At 37.1% G+C, this 16,603-nt stretch overlaps 1 protein-coding gene across 1 annotated transcript in view; it reads left to right on the top strand.

Annotated features, from left to right (window-relative positions):
- CNTN5 (contactin 5) overlaps window positions 1–16,603 on the top strand; it is a 1,155,131-nt gene that overhangs the window by 883,273 nt on the left and 255,255 nt on the right. Inside the window, exon 10 of the mRNA XM_080642588.1 lies at window positions 5,496–5,677. Coding sequence (XP_080498714.1) covers window positions 5,496–5,677 — 182 coding nt within the window. The remainder of the gene's footprint in view (window positions 1–5,495; window positions 5,678–16,603) is intronic.

Here is a 16,603-nt window from a genome sequence, read left to right as displayed (position 1 = left end):
GTCTCTAGTAATGAGCATAAAACCTGATGATGAAAAAATAAATATAAAATAAATGTAGATGTTAAAAAGGTTTATTTATTCACCCACATTTACATTTGGAGAAGGATGGCAATTATCTCTGATAATACATGAGTGAAGAATGAAAACATCAAGCATTTTTGGTCTATTCATTTTTATGGTAATATACCATTAATAAAGAAGAACACAGCAACTAATGTACGAGTCAAAACAGAACCAAGAGTAACATTTTGAAATCATTTTTGTGGTCTTCACCCATTCTGCCTGTCTTCTCCCAAGAGGAACACACAGTCTAAAGTATGTGGTTATCATTCTTGATTTGTGTGAATAGAATTATCTTATGATATATAGATATGTCTCTAAAATTATACTCTTTTTGCTTGATTTTGAACATTGCTAAAATCATATTATAATATACTTAGTCATTTGCCACTTACTTATGCTCAATCAACTTTTGTTTCTAATATTTTTCCATGGTGTTAAAGGTAGTTGTAATTTATTTATTTTACCTAATGAATCTAATGTGTAAATACATAAAACGTATTTATCCATTCTTTTGTTAATGGGATATTATTGTTACCAGACTTATTTTTTCCTTATTAAAGCAACTTTTGACTGCTATTACCAAGCATGGCAAAATAACTGGTATCACACTAGGCATCAATTCTAAACAGCTATAAACCTGAAAAAAACATAAGGAACAATTATTTTACTTACTGGATAATAGACAGTGCAGGAATGCATCCCTCAGAAAATGAAGACAAACAACGTGAAGTTTGCCATCGGTACAGATTTCCGCCAGGAGGCGTTCACTCCAAACCGACCCAGGGAGGAGGAACCCCAGGAGAGCAGGACAGAATCACTGAGCTGAAAAGACAGAGTAGCAATAGCCAGGAGGGTGAGGGGACTGAAACTTACAGGGCAGAATAAGAGAAAGGGGAGCTACACAGATAATGACTTCCTGAAATCTGTACTGGGATTTCATTCAGTCCATGACCAAATAGTAAGTTGTGAGTGCATGGAGCAAGACTTCACACCCTATGAAATACTACTAGGGAAGGAAAAAACACCCAGGATCTTAAAAAATACTGGATATTGCACACAGAACAAATTCAAACTCCAACCAATCAGAGGGATAGAATCTCATTGAACAAATGGATCATTTAATAGAGACCCTTAAAAAGACCAGGCTTTAAGACTAGGGTTAAACTAGTTGTAAAATAAAGGCTATTCTGAATCCACCCTGACAAAGATTATAAACAAGCCTCACAAGAATTAAGCTGAACTACAAGTAAATTTGCCGCATGCCAGAAAAAAAATTCACCTATTGTTAAAATCCTATAAAAAAAGCATAATATGCAAATTGACCAAATGGCGAATGGTAGGCAGTGGTGCGGGGCTGGTGAGCAGGCAAGAAAAAACAAATACAAAACACAGCCCTGAAGATTAAGCCCTCAAATTATCACATTATTGAAAAATATAACTCCATCGATGTCCAACCTTAATGAAACATAAGCAGGATAAACAAAAATAAAATGCATCAAGGTACATAATAATCTAATTGCTGAAAAACAATGACAAAAAGGAGAAAATCTTTAAAGAGTAGTCTGCCTAGGGGTTTTAATCCAGTGAAAATATTCTCCAAACATGAAAGCAAAATAAAGATATTGTCAAACAATAAAAACCTGAATAATTTATTTTAGTAGACAGCACTATAAGAAATGTTAACTGTTTAGAGATTCTTCAAAAACTAAGAATAGATCTATCATACAACCCCGCAATTCCACTTTTGGGTACTTATCTGGATAAAATAAAAACAGTAATGTTAAAGATATTTGCACCCCTCTGTTTTGCTGCATTATTTACAATAGCCAAGATATGGAAGCAACCTAGGTCTCCATAGATAGAGGAATGGATAAAGAAGATGTGGTTTGTATGTATATATAATGGATTATTACTCAGCAATAAAAAAGAACAAAATCTTGCCATTTTTGATATGGATGAACCTAGAGGGTATTATGCTAAATGAAATACAGTAGACAGAGAAACACAAATATCACATAATTTCACTTATATGTTTAATTTAAAAAATAAATGCAAATAAGCAAAACAAAAACAGATTCATAGAAACAACAAACTGATGGTTGCCAGAGAGGAGGTGCATTGAGGGATGAGTGAAAAGGTGAAGAAGAATATATTCAATTACATGTGACAACTTTGCACAGTGATAGATGATTACTACACTTAGTGTGGTAAGCACATCGTAAGATATATAAATGTTGAATCACTCTGTTGTATACCTGAAACTAATATAATATTGTATACCAATTATACTTTAATAGAAAAGAAGCGTATTCTGTGGAAAAAAAAAACTTATGTAGGCTGAAAGAAAGCTAACACTATCTGAAAACTCCAATTTTCAAAAAGAAATAAAGAGCAGGAATTTTTTAAACAAATGTATGTAAATATGAAATAACATATTTGCTCTTTTTAATTTCTAAAATATATTCGTTAAACAAAATTTATAGAACTTAGATAACTTTCCTAAGGTTACACAGCATCTTTGTGTCCAAATTGCACTCAAATCTTAATTGTATTACTGAAGGCCAGTGCTCCTAAGCAACATGCATTTCTAAAAAAAGAAAATAAAATAAGAAGGAAATAGATTTAAACAGTTACTATTTATAAAACACAGAAATCATAGATGAAATAGTTGATTTTCTAGGGAAATATGAATTGCCAACATCGATGCAGCAGATATTTGAACACAACATAATTAAAGTAAAAAGAAGAAATTGAAAATACTTGTAAACAAACAAACAAAAAAACACCCTAACTTTATTGATAGTAGCAGACCCAGATGACTTTTTGTGAGAGTCCTATCAGTATTCTAAAGAACATATAATTTCTCTACTATTTAAGCTATCAAAATAGGAGATGGAAGTATCCTGGCATGTTTCCCAAGCTATCATCCATCACTGTGATACATAATTTGTCAAAGCTAGCCTGTGAACAAACCACCAGCTCACTAACACACACACACACACACACACACACACACACACACACACACACACTCACACACACACACACTCACACACCAAAAAACCTAATAAACTGCATACAATCTCACCTTTGAATAGTGACACAAAAATCCTAAATTAAAATATCACGCCCTGGCTGGTATGGCTCAGGTGGTTGGGGGTGGTCCCCTACACTGAAAGGTTGCTGGTTCTATTCCAGGTGCCCCACATGCGCAGGTTATGGGCTTGATCCCCAGTGGGGGGCATGCAGGAGGCTGTCATATCCATGTTTTTTCTCTCTTTCATTCCCTCTATCTCTAAAAATCAATTTTAAAAAATCATAAATCATTTTTCATATATATTAAAAGAATGATATGCCATGCCAACTTAAGCGTTATTACAAAAAAAAAAAAAAAAAGGCAAGGTTCAGTCTTCCTGCATGTTGTCTATATGTACCTAAACAAACAAGCAAAAACTATCAACCCGAATCCAGCAATTTCACTTCTGTTTTATTCCTAAGGAATAAGTCAGAAAGATGTTCAAAAACACACATGGTCTTTATCATAGCATTGTTTATAACAGTGAACATTCCTATTGTTCCTATAAAGAAAATTTGTCGAAAACATCCTATCCTTAGTATATAATTTATGGTAGAATGTTACAAGAGATGCAACAGAATACACAAAGCAAAAAAAAAAAAAAAAAAAAAAAAAAAATCCAGCAGACTGCACAAATAAGGAAAGACTGCTGAAGAGGGGGCATTTAGGACGGGTCTCAAGGGATCAGTAGGATTTTAACGGATATGATTGGAAACACACAGAGATGTGTTTCTGGGTCAGGAAATATGGAAGGAAGTAGTGAGAAATCAAACTGAAAAAGTAGAGTAGGTCCAGACCAGAAAGGTCATTAAATATAGATAGTAATAAATAAATCAGCAGAACAGAACTGAAAAGCCTGAAACAGAGTCAAGTATGTGAGAACCAATTATATGACAAACACAACCTTTCAAATATTGTGGGGAAGGGCGTGTTAACGATACAGAAATAAATAGTTGCATTCACTGTCTCACACCCAAAACATGAATATTGTCCAGATGGATCAAAGATCCAACTGTATAAAAATAACTTAAAATATTTCTAGGAATACTGCAGAAAATATGGACACAAACTTGGGTTTATAGGTAATTTTATTTAAAAAAAACACAAAAATTCAGAAGTCATGAAGAAAACTACAGGTGTTTATTTCTCCTAAAAATATTTATAGAATTGTATCACAGAATTTTTCTGAGAAAATTCTAATACTCGTTATTCTAATACTCAAAACACTCTTAGAAATTAATTTAAACAATACAAACAGGGAAACAGAAAATGAAAGAAAAATTAGAAAAGTAACATAAGCAAACATCTCAGAAAAGCATATGCAAATGGACAATAAATTAAAAAGAGATGTTCAACCTTCCTAGAGTTCAGAGAAATATTAATTAAAGTATCAAATGCCATTTTTTACCTTTCAATACTGACAAAAATTAAACAATTAATCACATAAAATGGTGGCAAGGATATGGGAAAACAGTCTCATATATAACGGATAGGTGTGGAAACTGCCACTATATTATTGAAAAACAATCTGGCAGTACTTATTAAAATGAAAAATGTACATGCCCTTTGATCCATCAATTCCACTTTTGTGAATCTCTGCTGCAGAAAATAAAAGCAATAGTGCATGATATATGTGCAATGTTGTTTGTAGTAATATTGTTTCTTAGTGGCAAAAAAAAGAAAACAAATCAAAACTGGGACTATGCTGAATGTTTAACTATAGGGAATGGCTGATTAAATTCTGATATGTCAATACAATGGAATAATATGCAGCTATTAACCAGAATAAGTCCTAAGTTGATCTTGGATTTGATCTTTTAATCAAAATAATAAACATCAAGCATATGAGTTACATGTTTAAATAAAACAAAAATATCATCATATGTGTAAGTATGTTCATCATACAGAACAGGTGAGAGATTACATGCAAACTGTATTTGTCGCTGCAGAAGGAAGATATTTGCAGGAGTGGGGGCCAACAGGATTCTTAATCCACTTAGCTCAAACTCTTTTTCAATCCCTTGCTATAAGTATTAATTATTTTGTAATTTCACCAAATCACTTTTAAATAATTTTACAACAGTTTTAAAAACAAAGTATAATGTATTAACAGGTATATGTATTATCTATGAATTGCTTTCCTGAAATATGAAAGAAAGGGAACTCTCTTCTTTGGCATCTAACTACTTATCAGACAATCGGCATGGGAAGTGAAATATGTCAACCAGCACATGGTCCTTAATTGTGATTACACTTTATTGCACTCAGCCTATTAAGTGCTTAAATTACCAGATAACAGAATCTATGTCCCTAATAGTGGGAAGTATATTAATGATATTTTTGCTCCTTATCGTAGCCCAGTTCCAACAATTACATGGATGAAGGTTAATGGCTATATCCCTAGCAAGGCACGGCTGCGGAAATCTCAGGCAGTGCTGGAAATACCCAATGTACAGCTGGATGATGCAGGCATATATGAGTGCAGAGCTGAAAATTCACGTGGAAAAAATTCCTTTCGTGGACAATTACAAGTATACAGTAAGTGTTCTCAGCAAAGCATGATGTTCTAGTCTCAAGACTCTAACTAAAAATGCAAATTACTTTGAACTAAATATTGTTTTCTAGACATAAAAACCAAGATTTAATTTATAATAATACTTCTTTGGTGTGATAAAGCACCATGTAAGATTACTGTACATCGAGAAATGATCTTACCTAATAATAGACAAACATGTGCATTGACCATACCTCCGCTACATCCATAGCCAATCAGAGTGAGTATACAAATTAACCCAACAAAGATGGCAGTTAATTTGCATACATAGGCGCCCAGCGCCTGGGTCCTGGGAACATCCTGGCATCCAGGTCACTCTGAGGTAGGCCCCGTGTGGGCCCTGAGCAGCCTGGGAAGGGCCTGAGCCAGGGGACTCCTGGGCAGGGCCAAGACTGCAATCAGAGCTGAGGGGGCAGAGGCGGAGCCAGCAATTGGAGGGAGATGGGAGTCCCCTGCCCAGGCCTAAAGCTTTGGCCGGAGGCTTTAGGCCTGGGCAGGGCCCAGCCAGCAATTGGTGTGAACTATGGAGGAAACACTTTTTCTGACTGCTCATTGGTTAAGCTTCCTGTTTGCCACTGGTAATATTCTTAGTAACTTGGGTAATAAGAATCTAAAAAGGTGATCTAGGGTTTTTCCACCACACTTCTGGAGAAAAAAACGAAGGTCCACTGCTGGAGGGCTGAGAAATGTCATATCCTGCCCTAGTCGGTTTGGCTCAGTGGATAATGCCTTGGCCTGCCGACCGCAGGGTCTGGGTTCAATTCTGATCAAGGGCATGTACCTAGGTTGCAAGCTCCTCCCTGGCCGGGCCCAGGTCAGGGCTCATGCAAGAGGCAACCCATCAAAGATTTCCTCTCACTTTGATGTTTCTCTCTGTCTTTCCCTTTCTCTTCCACATTCTCTAAAAGTCAATGGAAACATATCCTCAGGTGAGGATAAAAATAAAAATAAAGAAAGAAATGTCATATCCTATGAAAGACAAATCTTGAAAATGCCTAAAGAAAGTTGTCATTTTTTCATGGTGAAGGGACTGGAGTCCGTGTTGATGAAAACACCTTGGTGGCTGTGGTGACTGGCAGTGGCTGCAGCAGTGGGGTGATGGGGCTGGTGCCTTCCCCTGATCAGCCCGGTCGCCTCCCACAAAGGGAGGCCAGACTGTGGCTTAGGCATGCTCTCCGTGGGGAGCGCGTGCCTAAGCCGTCAGTAGGACATCCCCTGCGGGCTCCCAGTATGTGAGAGGGGGCAGTTTGGGCTGAGGGACCCCTCCACCCCCAGTGCACGAATTTCGTGCACCAGGCCCCTAGTTTAAAATAAAAAGGAATGGGAATTATCAGGTTCTTTGTATAGCAAAGAGAGTTTACAAAAATGAGATGTTTTCCTGGCACCAAAGCCAATGTCTGGGAAGGTTAAGAATGTTTATTAATTTATTCTTACCCTTGGCCTGAGTAACAATTGTCAGGAGTAACAATGTATTACCTATAAACTATATCCTGCTCAGCTGTCTTTGTATAAAATAAAATTTTATCAGAACACAGCACATTAATTTGCTTACTTACAAACTATATGTCATTTTTGCACTGCTAGAACAAAATTGAGTACTTGGGACAGAGAGGAGATAATGCAAAGTCCCAAAATGTCTACTCTCTTGTCCTTTACAAAAAAAAACTTTGCTGACAATTCATACATCTGTATCATAGCTAGCCTTTGCAGCCTGCAAGTGTTTATATTGTCCAGAAATTCCAAAGAACCAACCTGGTGTGTGTAATAATTGGGAAAGCCTACTTTAAAAATATTTACAATTTCCTCTTAAAAAATCTAAGGATCACAAATTGTATCTATTTTTCATATTTTTATAATAAACATTATACATAATAGGTAAGTGGTATAATTCTATGTCTCAGGTGAGGACACTAAAAATGAGAGGAATAGAATAATCCAGAATCTATATAATGAAAGCCTAAGCGACTCTTATGGTGGAACGGCCAGAATGACTGGTCGCTATGATGCGCACTACCACCAGGAGGCAGATGCTCAATGCAGGAGCTGCCCCCTGGTTGTCAGTGCGCTCCCACAGGGGGAGCGCCGCTCAGCCAGAACCCAGGCTACCCTGTGGGAACCAGGCCTAAGCCGGCAGGTGGACATCCCCCGAGGGGTCCTGGACTGCGAGAGGCACAGGCCGGGCCGAGGGACACCCCCCCACCCCAGTGCACAGATTTTGTGCACCAGGCCTCTAGTAGTGATATAAGCAAATACATATGCTTCCAATATAAAATTATTGTTCAAATTGCATATTCAGCTGAATCTGCCAAGCAACTATGACTGTCACTGTATCTCAAGATCAGTTATCCTAAAGAGCTTAATGTTCTTCACAGGGACTCTTAAAAAGTATCTATATTAATAAAAGGGTAAGTAATATGGTAATTGGACCAGTTAAGTCAGACGTCCTTCCGGACATCCTTCCGAACAAAGCCGCAGTGGCTGCCAGCTGCGGTGACTACAAGGGCCGAGGAGGGCCAGCAGCTGCAGTGATCAGCAGTGGCAGCAACAGCAGGGTGATGGTGCTTTCCCCTGATCGGCCTGGTCACCTCCCACAGAGGGAGGCCAGACTGCGGCTTAGGCCTGCTCCCTCTGGGGAGCGGGCCTAAGCTTTCAGTAAAACATCCCCTGAGGGCTCCTGGACTGTGAGAGGGCAGGCTGGGTTGAGGGACCCCTCCCCAGTGCATGAATTTTCATGCACCAGGCCTCTAGTTTTAAAATATTGATATCTGAATTCAATCTGCTTTTTTCTTTATCTCTACCAACACCTTTAAGAATTCAGTGCTCCAACCAAATTGACTATGCACATTTTATTCATTCATTCACTGATCTAATCATTGTTTATTAAGTGCCTATTACTGCTAGCAACAGAGCTTTGAAGAAATTCATGGTCCATTGGTTAGATGAAAAGCAAACTCCACCTTGAAGCTGAGCATACTATCTGCTGTGATAAAGGCATGTGCAAAAGATTATGGGAGTACAGTCTACTGCATTCTCCAGGGATTTAGGAAAAGCTTCCAGAGGATTTGTACCTTAAAGGCTAAACAGGGGACAGCAACCTAGAAGAAAGATACATGAAGTAATTTAGAAATTTGTAAGATTGAAGCACTAGCCCTGGTTTGGTTATTTTTAGGCCATGGATATTATATTTGGATGAAATCTTCACAGATAAAAATCTGATACCTAAAGACAAGTGTTCACCTAGTACTTTGCTACTCAAAACCACACACACACACACACACACACACACACACACACACACACACAAATGCAATGAGTGACTGTTACTTTTTTTTTTAATAGATTTTATTGACTTTTTACAGAGAGGAAGGGAGAGGGAGAGAGAGTCAGAAACATCGATGAGAGAGAAACATTGATCAGCTGCCTCCTGCACACCCCCCACTGAGGATGTGCCAGCAACCAAGGTACATGCCCTTGACTGGAATCGAACCTGGGACCCCTCAGTCCACAGGCCGATGCTCTGTCCGCTGAGCCACACTGGTTAGGGCATGACTGCTCCTTTTAAGGCTATTTTGGAAAAGTCCAAAATCTGTATCATGAAGAATGCTCCACACCTGAATAAGAATTAGATTTACAGTCTGGGACAGAAGCTCCTATGGGCACTACTCTACTTGCTCCCCTCCACACCCCAGATACTTGATTCATAGGCGGCAGCAAATGTTGCTAAATAAAGAGTAGAAACAATTGCTTTTCCTCAATATTATTTGTGTGCCTTCTGGTGAGAGGATATGCTGCTAAGCAATAACTGTGGGCTCTCCTTGTCATGCACAATTAGGTGTGCACTATAGGCCAGCTGGGTGCAGTCAAACCTTCCCAGAGCATGCATCATTTTGATAGAAAATAATTAAGGTTGTTGACTAGAAAGAAAAACTGAGCTAGCTTTGGCATATATTTCTGACACTTTGGGAAGGTATCTTAGAAGAATGTGGTCTTTTGCTGTAGCCCATGGTCAGGCTGGTTTCCTGTCCTGATTTGCCCTGGATGTCTACTGCATGGGGCATTTATGAGCAGTGCCCTATTTCACATCCAGAAATACCTTGCTTATTATAGGTTCACTCAACTTTTGTACTTTTAAAACTATTGTGTTTGACAGGAGGGCTTTTGCTCATCACCCATCAAACTCTGTAAAATATAGAAAAAATCTTGGCTAACATTTTCACCTGACTGGCAGTTGCTACAGATAGCATGATGCATAAAGGTTCCACTGTATCCATGGTTTGTACTTAAAATCTCCTCTCAGAATGATCCTCTGGGAAGCTCTGGAACCTGAATTCGAATGTTGGAAGAAGTAGAGGCTGACCCTTTAAATCTAAGTGGTCAATATTCACACAGTACTAAAAACATAGTCTTTCCTCGGGTTCACTTTCTTTTCTAAAGAATTATGGGAGTGTTTTAAATATTCAGTAGTTAGACTCAAAAGATGAACCAAGCTTCTGAGGCAACCTTTCTGGCCTCATTGTTTTGTCAAATCATTAAAAATGAGTGCTTATATCGGTGCTAGCCATAAATTTAGGCCACATATTTTATTGTTAATTACTCAGAATCTGTATTTTTAAACATACACCAAATAATACAACATAAATAAAGAGGTTCATGTTAGTTAAATGAGTAAAAATTAAGGTAAACTTACATGTCTAATATTATATAAACATTTTAATATAGTACTTATAAGAATAAATTATCAAAAAAATTAAAACAAAATTTTGGTAAGAATTTGAATTTTAGAAAAACTGCATACTTATTCAGTGTAACATGTCTTTTGTTTATACGATAGAATAGTTTAATGGGTGAAATGAGTTCTTTATTTTTTCTGTAGTTTCTGATGATTAATGAAAAACATCTTGTTTTAACTAGCCACACAAAATTTTTAGTCCTTATTTCCAATATAAGTAGAATCTTGCTTCAGAAAGTTCTCAATCAAAATGAAAGAAAAAAAGAATGAGGAAACACAAAAGGGGAAGGAGGAGGAAGACAAAAGGAAGAAGGAAGGTGGGACGGAAGCTCAAACAATTTCAAGCAGTTTTATACATAAGGATATCCCTAATAGCGGGTATTTGTGTACAGAAAAATCTTATTACATAAAGATGTGCGATCTATGAGTTTAAGTATATGTCATGTACCCACCAACTAGTAATTTGTCATCCTATAGACTGCAGGGGTCCTCAAACTTTTTATTTATTTATTTTTTTAAAATATATTTTATTGATTTTTTACAGAGAGGAAGGGAGAGGGATAGAGAGCTAGAAACATCGATGAGAGAGAAACATCGATCAGCTGCCTCCTGCACACCCGCCACTGGGGATGTGCCCGCAACCAAGGTACATGCCCTTGACCGGAATCGAACCTGGGACCCTTCAGTCCGCAGGCCGACGCTCTATCCACTGAGCCAAACCGGTTTCGGCCTCAAACTTTTTAAACAGGGGGCCAGTTCACTGTCCCTCAGACCATTGGAGGACCGGACTATAGTTTAAAAAAATACTATGAACAAATTCCTATGCGCACTGCGGGCCCCGGACGAGTTGGCTGCTAAGCAGGACAGGCAGCTGCACCTGGCGGGCTGGATAAATGTCGTCGGCGGGCCGCATGTGGCCCGCAGGCCTTCTATAGAGCAAGGGCACTGTAGCTGTGATTGCTAAATAGTTTACACTTACTATTCCGACTAGAAATATGTCAGTATTAAAATATACCTGTACCCAAGATGCTTAAAGAAAATTACATTGCGTTATACTAAATATTCAATAAGGTTTTTTGTTTTTAGTGCAGTGTGATATTATAGGTGTTATCTTTTATATGCTTGTAAAATCTCTGGACAGTGTCCTTATAAATTGCAAGGGCTTCCAGTGTCTGCAATTGGATTACAAAAAAGCTTTTTCAAGACAAAAACTATTTTTTCTTTTGCTATTATTCCTGTTTTCCAGCACTAAGCATACACTCAGCACAGATGGATTATTTTTATTATAAATCTATGCTTATTATAAAGATTAATGCTTAGATATGCACACCATTCTTCAAGGTATACTGTAAATAGATAAGAGCCAGGAGATTAAAGAACTAATGAAGGTAATTAAGGTAAAGAATGTGAAGACTTTAGACTTAATCCATGGTGGGTGAGCATAACAGTTTCCACATTGGCAGAAGATAGCATATTCACAGACCTATAAACTGCTAATAAGTAGGTAAATACATAGTGGCATTTTATTATTGTTTACTGATTTTTAAAAATTAGTGTTGGCTTTCATAGCTATCATCCAATCTAATATTTTTGAACCTCTAATGGACATTTAGTTTATCAGATCTTATTTGAAACTGCCTTGATAATTCACTCTGTGGATAAACTGTCTCTGGATTACTTGGCCCCAAATGTATTCATGGGCTTGTATCTCGGGAACACATAGAATTGGTGGAGTCTTTCCCTGAAGCCAAGGATAATGTACTAGTTGTTAAAATGGAAATAAAATTGAATTAGTAATTTTTGTAAAAGAACTAATGAAAGGAACAAATAGTTGCCAAGAGCTTATGTTTTAGACACTACTGTACTACTAGGTACTTTGCATAATATAAGCCCAAATAACCCTTAGGAATTAGTATTCCTGCTTGGCAGATCGGGATCCTAAGGCCTGGCAAGCTTAAGGAGCTTATTACTGAAAGTCCCATTCACAATAGGCAGAAGAACCAGATTCCAACTTAGAACTAGCAATGGCACCAGAAATCAACCCCAAGTGTAGGATGCTTCCTCTGAGTGACAGACTGAGGACCTGAGCTAAGGCGTGGGGTGAGAAGGGGATGAAAAGTAGTAAATTCCTTTCAGTCACCTCTAATTGCTAGAGAAAACTGTTTCATACATTGTCCTTTTCATTAGTTCTCAGTCCCTAGGTTTCTTTTCTTCCAAATTGTGTTTTTCTATAGTAGGCTTGATTTTAAAAGATGTTTTAGCTATTAAAACATACTAAAGATTTACCATAGAAAATAACATAAAATTGTAGATATCTAATTAATAATTTCAGCCATAAAGAAAATGTTTCCAATCCTCTTTGGAGAAAATTTACCACCTTGAGTTCTGTTGTTATGAAAATGATACCAAATATATTCATAGTTGATAGAAAATAGAGTTCAAGTTATTGTATGAGCAATGGATTAAGGGAGGAAATTAACCAATATTTTTATATCAATTATTACTCTAGGCCATTGAAATGGGAATTATAATCTATAGCTCACAGATGAGGCTGATTAAAGTTAAATAACTCATTCCTTATCACATATTAGAGCAAGGGCCTGGTAGCACTTGGATTTGAACCTACATTTACCCCAACTTTGTAATCTTCCCAATATCCAAGTTACCTTTTTACTGGCCCACAGCTGAGAATCCTAATATTGAGAATGAGCTATGAGGATAAAATATGTTGGCTCCTCAACACTTGAGTACAGGAGCAGTGAAGGAGGCCAATAACAATCAGCATTTATCAGCAGATTTTCAGAATTTCTAATGACAAGAGATAATAAGCAAGATTCTCTTTACACACATCTGCTATGTGTTTTAAAAATATAACCTAGATACTGATCTGAAGCTCAAACATATCACATAAGTAGTTGGCAATGTACAGTGCATCTTGTGAGACTATCACAGCTTCTGGGCTTACAATGCCATATGTCTCTCAAATTGTTCACACCCTCAAATAGGTAGTTTGACAAAAGCTAGAGGAAAAAGTTACTGGCTTTTTCTTTTTTAAATTCTGGGGGCAAAGTAATAGGCAATTTTTACTTGTAGAATTGTTGGTAGAGTGAATTTGAATACTATTTTAATTACATTTCTGTGTCATCCACTATATTTTGAGCTGACAGACATTGTAATATATTTATCTTTGCATTGTTGGTGCTAGGCATTGCACCAATTGTGATGTCCAATAAATATTCAAAGAGGAAAGGAAATCAGAAATCTTTTTTTTTTCAATTAATTGATTACTTGTTGATTCTTATGACAAAGTCATTTGGAACCAAGCCTCTAAATTAGGCCAAACATTATTTTGATTTCTAGTTTTTCTTTCCCAGATGACCAGTTTTTAATTTGTTAGTGTTTTTTTTTTCCTTTTCTAATTGTTCATTTTAGTAACTTTTAAAGAATTTTTTCAATTTCTTTTTCACTCCCACAAACTGGGCATCCCAGCACTAGTTGCAGTACATTAAGTCACATATCAGTTATAATCAATGTCCTGTAATCAACCATCATGTGTGGGTCAGTGCTGTGTCTAAAGTAAATATCTATGTCACATCAACTCTGCTCTTGATGATCTTGCTATCTAGCAGGGATGTCAAACCATAACTAAAAAATTCAATAAGTTTAAGTAAGCAACAGAGGAGAGGTAATAAGTGACTATGTGATTATTTTCCAAGTGAGTAAGAACCGTAGGTGTCCAGAGAAGGAGCAATAACTTCCCTTAAGGTTAGGATTAATAGTACTTATAGTACTTATACAAAACTTGAATTCTGAGTAGAATTAAAAGAGATAGAGAAGTAAAATATTCCATGTGGATTGAACAATCTGAAGAAGATGCAGGGTGTGCTTGGGGAGACAACAAACTTGTCTCCTTGGATTACAGGGGTCATTTATAGTTATGAAGTTGTCTGGCAAAGCAGAGTAGGAAAGTTTATATAAAGTCCAAATGAGAAAGCCGAGTTTAAGGTTGCTTTCGCATCTGACAATTTCTATGTTTTGCACATGACTACAAAGAGATTGATTTTGGAAGCCAGGCACAAAAAAATCAGAACCAATATTTGAAGCTCACTAGGGTAGGTTGTTGAGTGAAAGCTTCTAGGCTTGAAGTTGAATCACAGAGTGGATTCAAAGGCCCACAAATCCTGACTATGCCAAGGTAAGTCTCCTTAAAGGCCAGGCTATATTGGCTGGAAGACCAATGAGCTACTAAAGACAAAATTTCCACTTAGAGACAAGTTTGAAAGTGAACACACTAGATATACAGCATATGCTTTCAACTCATTTTTTATTTCATTTTATTTTTTTACCTTTATTGTTGAAAGTGTTACTGATGTCCCCTTTGTTTGCATTTTTCCCCCTCCATCCCATACCCGCCCCTTCCAGGCCTTCACCACTCTATTGTCTGAGTCCATGGGTTATTAAACGAGGAACTTATATGCATAACCCATCAATTCATTTTTTAATATTTAAAAATGGGATGGGAGAAATATACTCCCTAAAGTTAGAAATGTCTGACTCTGAAAGTAGTTACTGTCTCTTACTGTGGGACTTTGGGTAAGTTTCTTTAACTTCTCTGAGCCAAAATTTCCTGATTAATAAAATGAAATATATTTATTTTGGGGATCAATATTGCAAGTGTTAATTGATCATTGAGCTCAGTGTGTCTAGGACTAGCATTTAATAAATGAGAGTTTGTCCTTGCTTTTTCCCCTCCTTTCTCAACTGGCTTAGGTTTTGGACATCTGTTGTCCTTTTTAGACCCACTATTCTGATATCCATGTGCAGTTTCCTTCAGCACATCTTGTTTCCTTTCTTATGCTGTCCTTTCCGGTGTCATTGATTTTACACCTCCTCTACCACAGTATAAACTTCTTAAATATAGGACATAGGTGTCCTGCATCCCTCATAACCTCCAAGATTGAGCAAGAACTGAATAATATGGGGTGAGTGAATTCGCGCCGTCCCCCCAACCCCTCGTAGCTTTATTTAAAAAATCAAGCAATGGAGGAAAGACACTTTACTTACATGTTAAAATTTTCATACAATTACAACATTGTCTTATTTCTTTTTTTTTAAGTTATAAAGTATATTTTTACAACTATCCAATATGTGACTTACATGTTGATTTCATCAAATGAAATATATCTGAACATACATACCCACTACATGATATGCACAGGAAAAGACACAGAGATCAAGCAATACTTTCATACCAGAATTAAAGATATTAAGTAGCAAGGAAGTACAGTGGCATTGAAGCTGAGGTGAAGTACAAGAGTCAATAATGTAAAGCAAGCAGACATTTCAAGATGTACCCAGATAACACCAGTTCTTAAGAATTAAATTATTTCCAGAAAAATAATGTTAATGCATTTCTGTTGAGGCAGACGTCAGTTTTAGGATGTGGTTTCTACAAATCTGTAGATTGAGAGTTAAGAGGGTTAATTTGATTAGGGTCAGACTCAAGATTTCTAAAAAACACACTGAAGGATAAACAAACTAAGGAAGCATGCTTCACAAAGCTGAATTTGGTGTAATTAGTCTCATTCTGAGGCTTCATTTTTATCTTGAATGTTCTTCCACATTTAGTTTGCAGATAGTTATGTTGCAGTAAATCTACCTATATATATAAAAGCCTAAGCGACCATTATGAATGGAGGACCTGACAACTGGCCAGTAGCTATGATGCACACTGGCCACCAGGAGGCAGATGCTCAATGCAGGAGCTGCCCCCTGGTGGTCAGTGTGCTCCCACAGCCAACCTCCTGTGGTCCCGCCCCCCTACCCCCCAACCTCCAACCCCCGGCTGGCCAGGCCATGCATGAATCCATGTACCGGGCCTCTAGGAAAGTAAATAAAGTTGTTTGCATGGAAAATAATACAATAACTAATAAATAATAATAGAAGAAGAAACTCTGTTTGGGGTACTCACAGCTGTAAACCTGCTTTTCCCCACTCATGTATATGACAAAATCATAATGAAAAGCGTATTAAATCCCAATCTAAAAAACAAGTCTGTGTAAGTGGCTATGGCACAATTCTTCTGTTTTATTTCTAAGGAATTATTAAGCATAGCGATTTTTGTTTAGATAATGACCTTATATTAAGTCTTAGAGCAGTGAAAGCAAGCAACCTGTGCTGA

The sequence above is a fragment of the Plecotus auritus genome, assembly GCF_963455305.1.
Source record: "Plecotus auritus genome assembly, chromosome: 9".
In the NCBI taxonomy this organism is placed as follows: domain Eukaryota; kingdom Metazoa; phylum Chordata; class Mammalia; order Chiroptera; family Vespertilionidae; genus Plecotus; species Plecotus auritus.
This window is presented reverse-complemented; position numbering and strand designations above follow the sequence as displayed.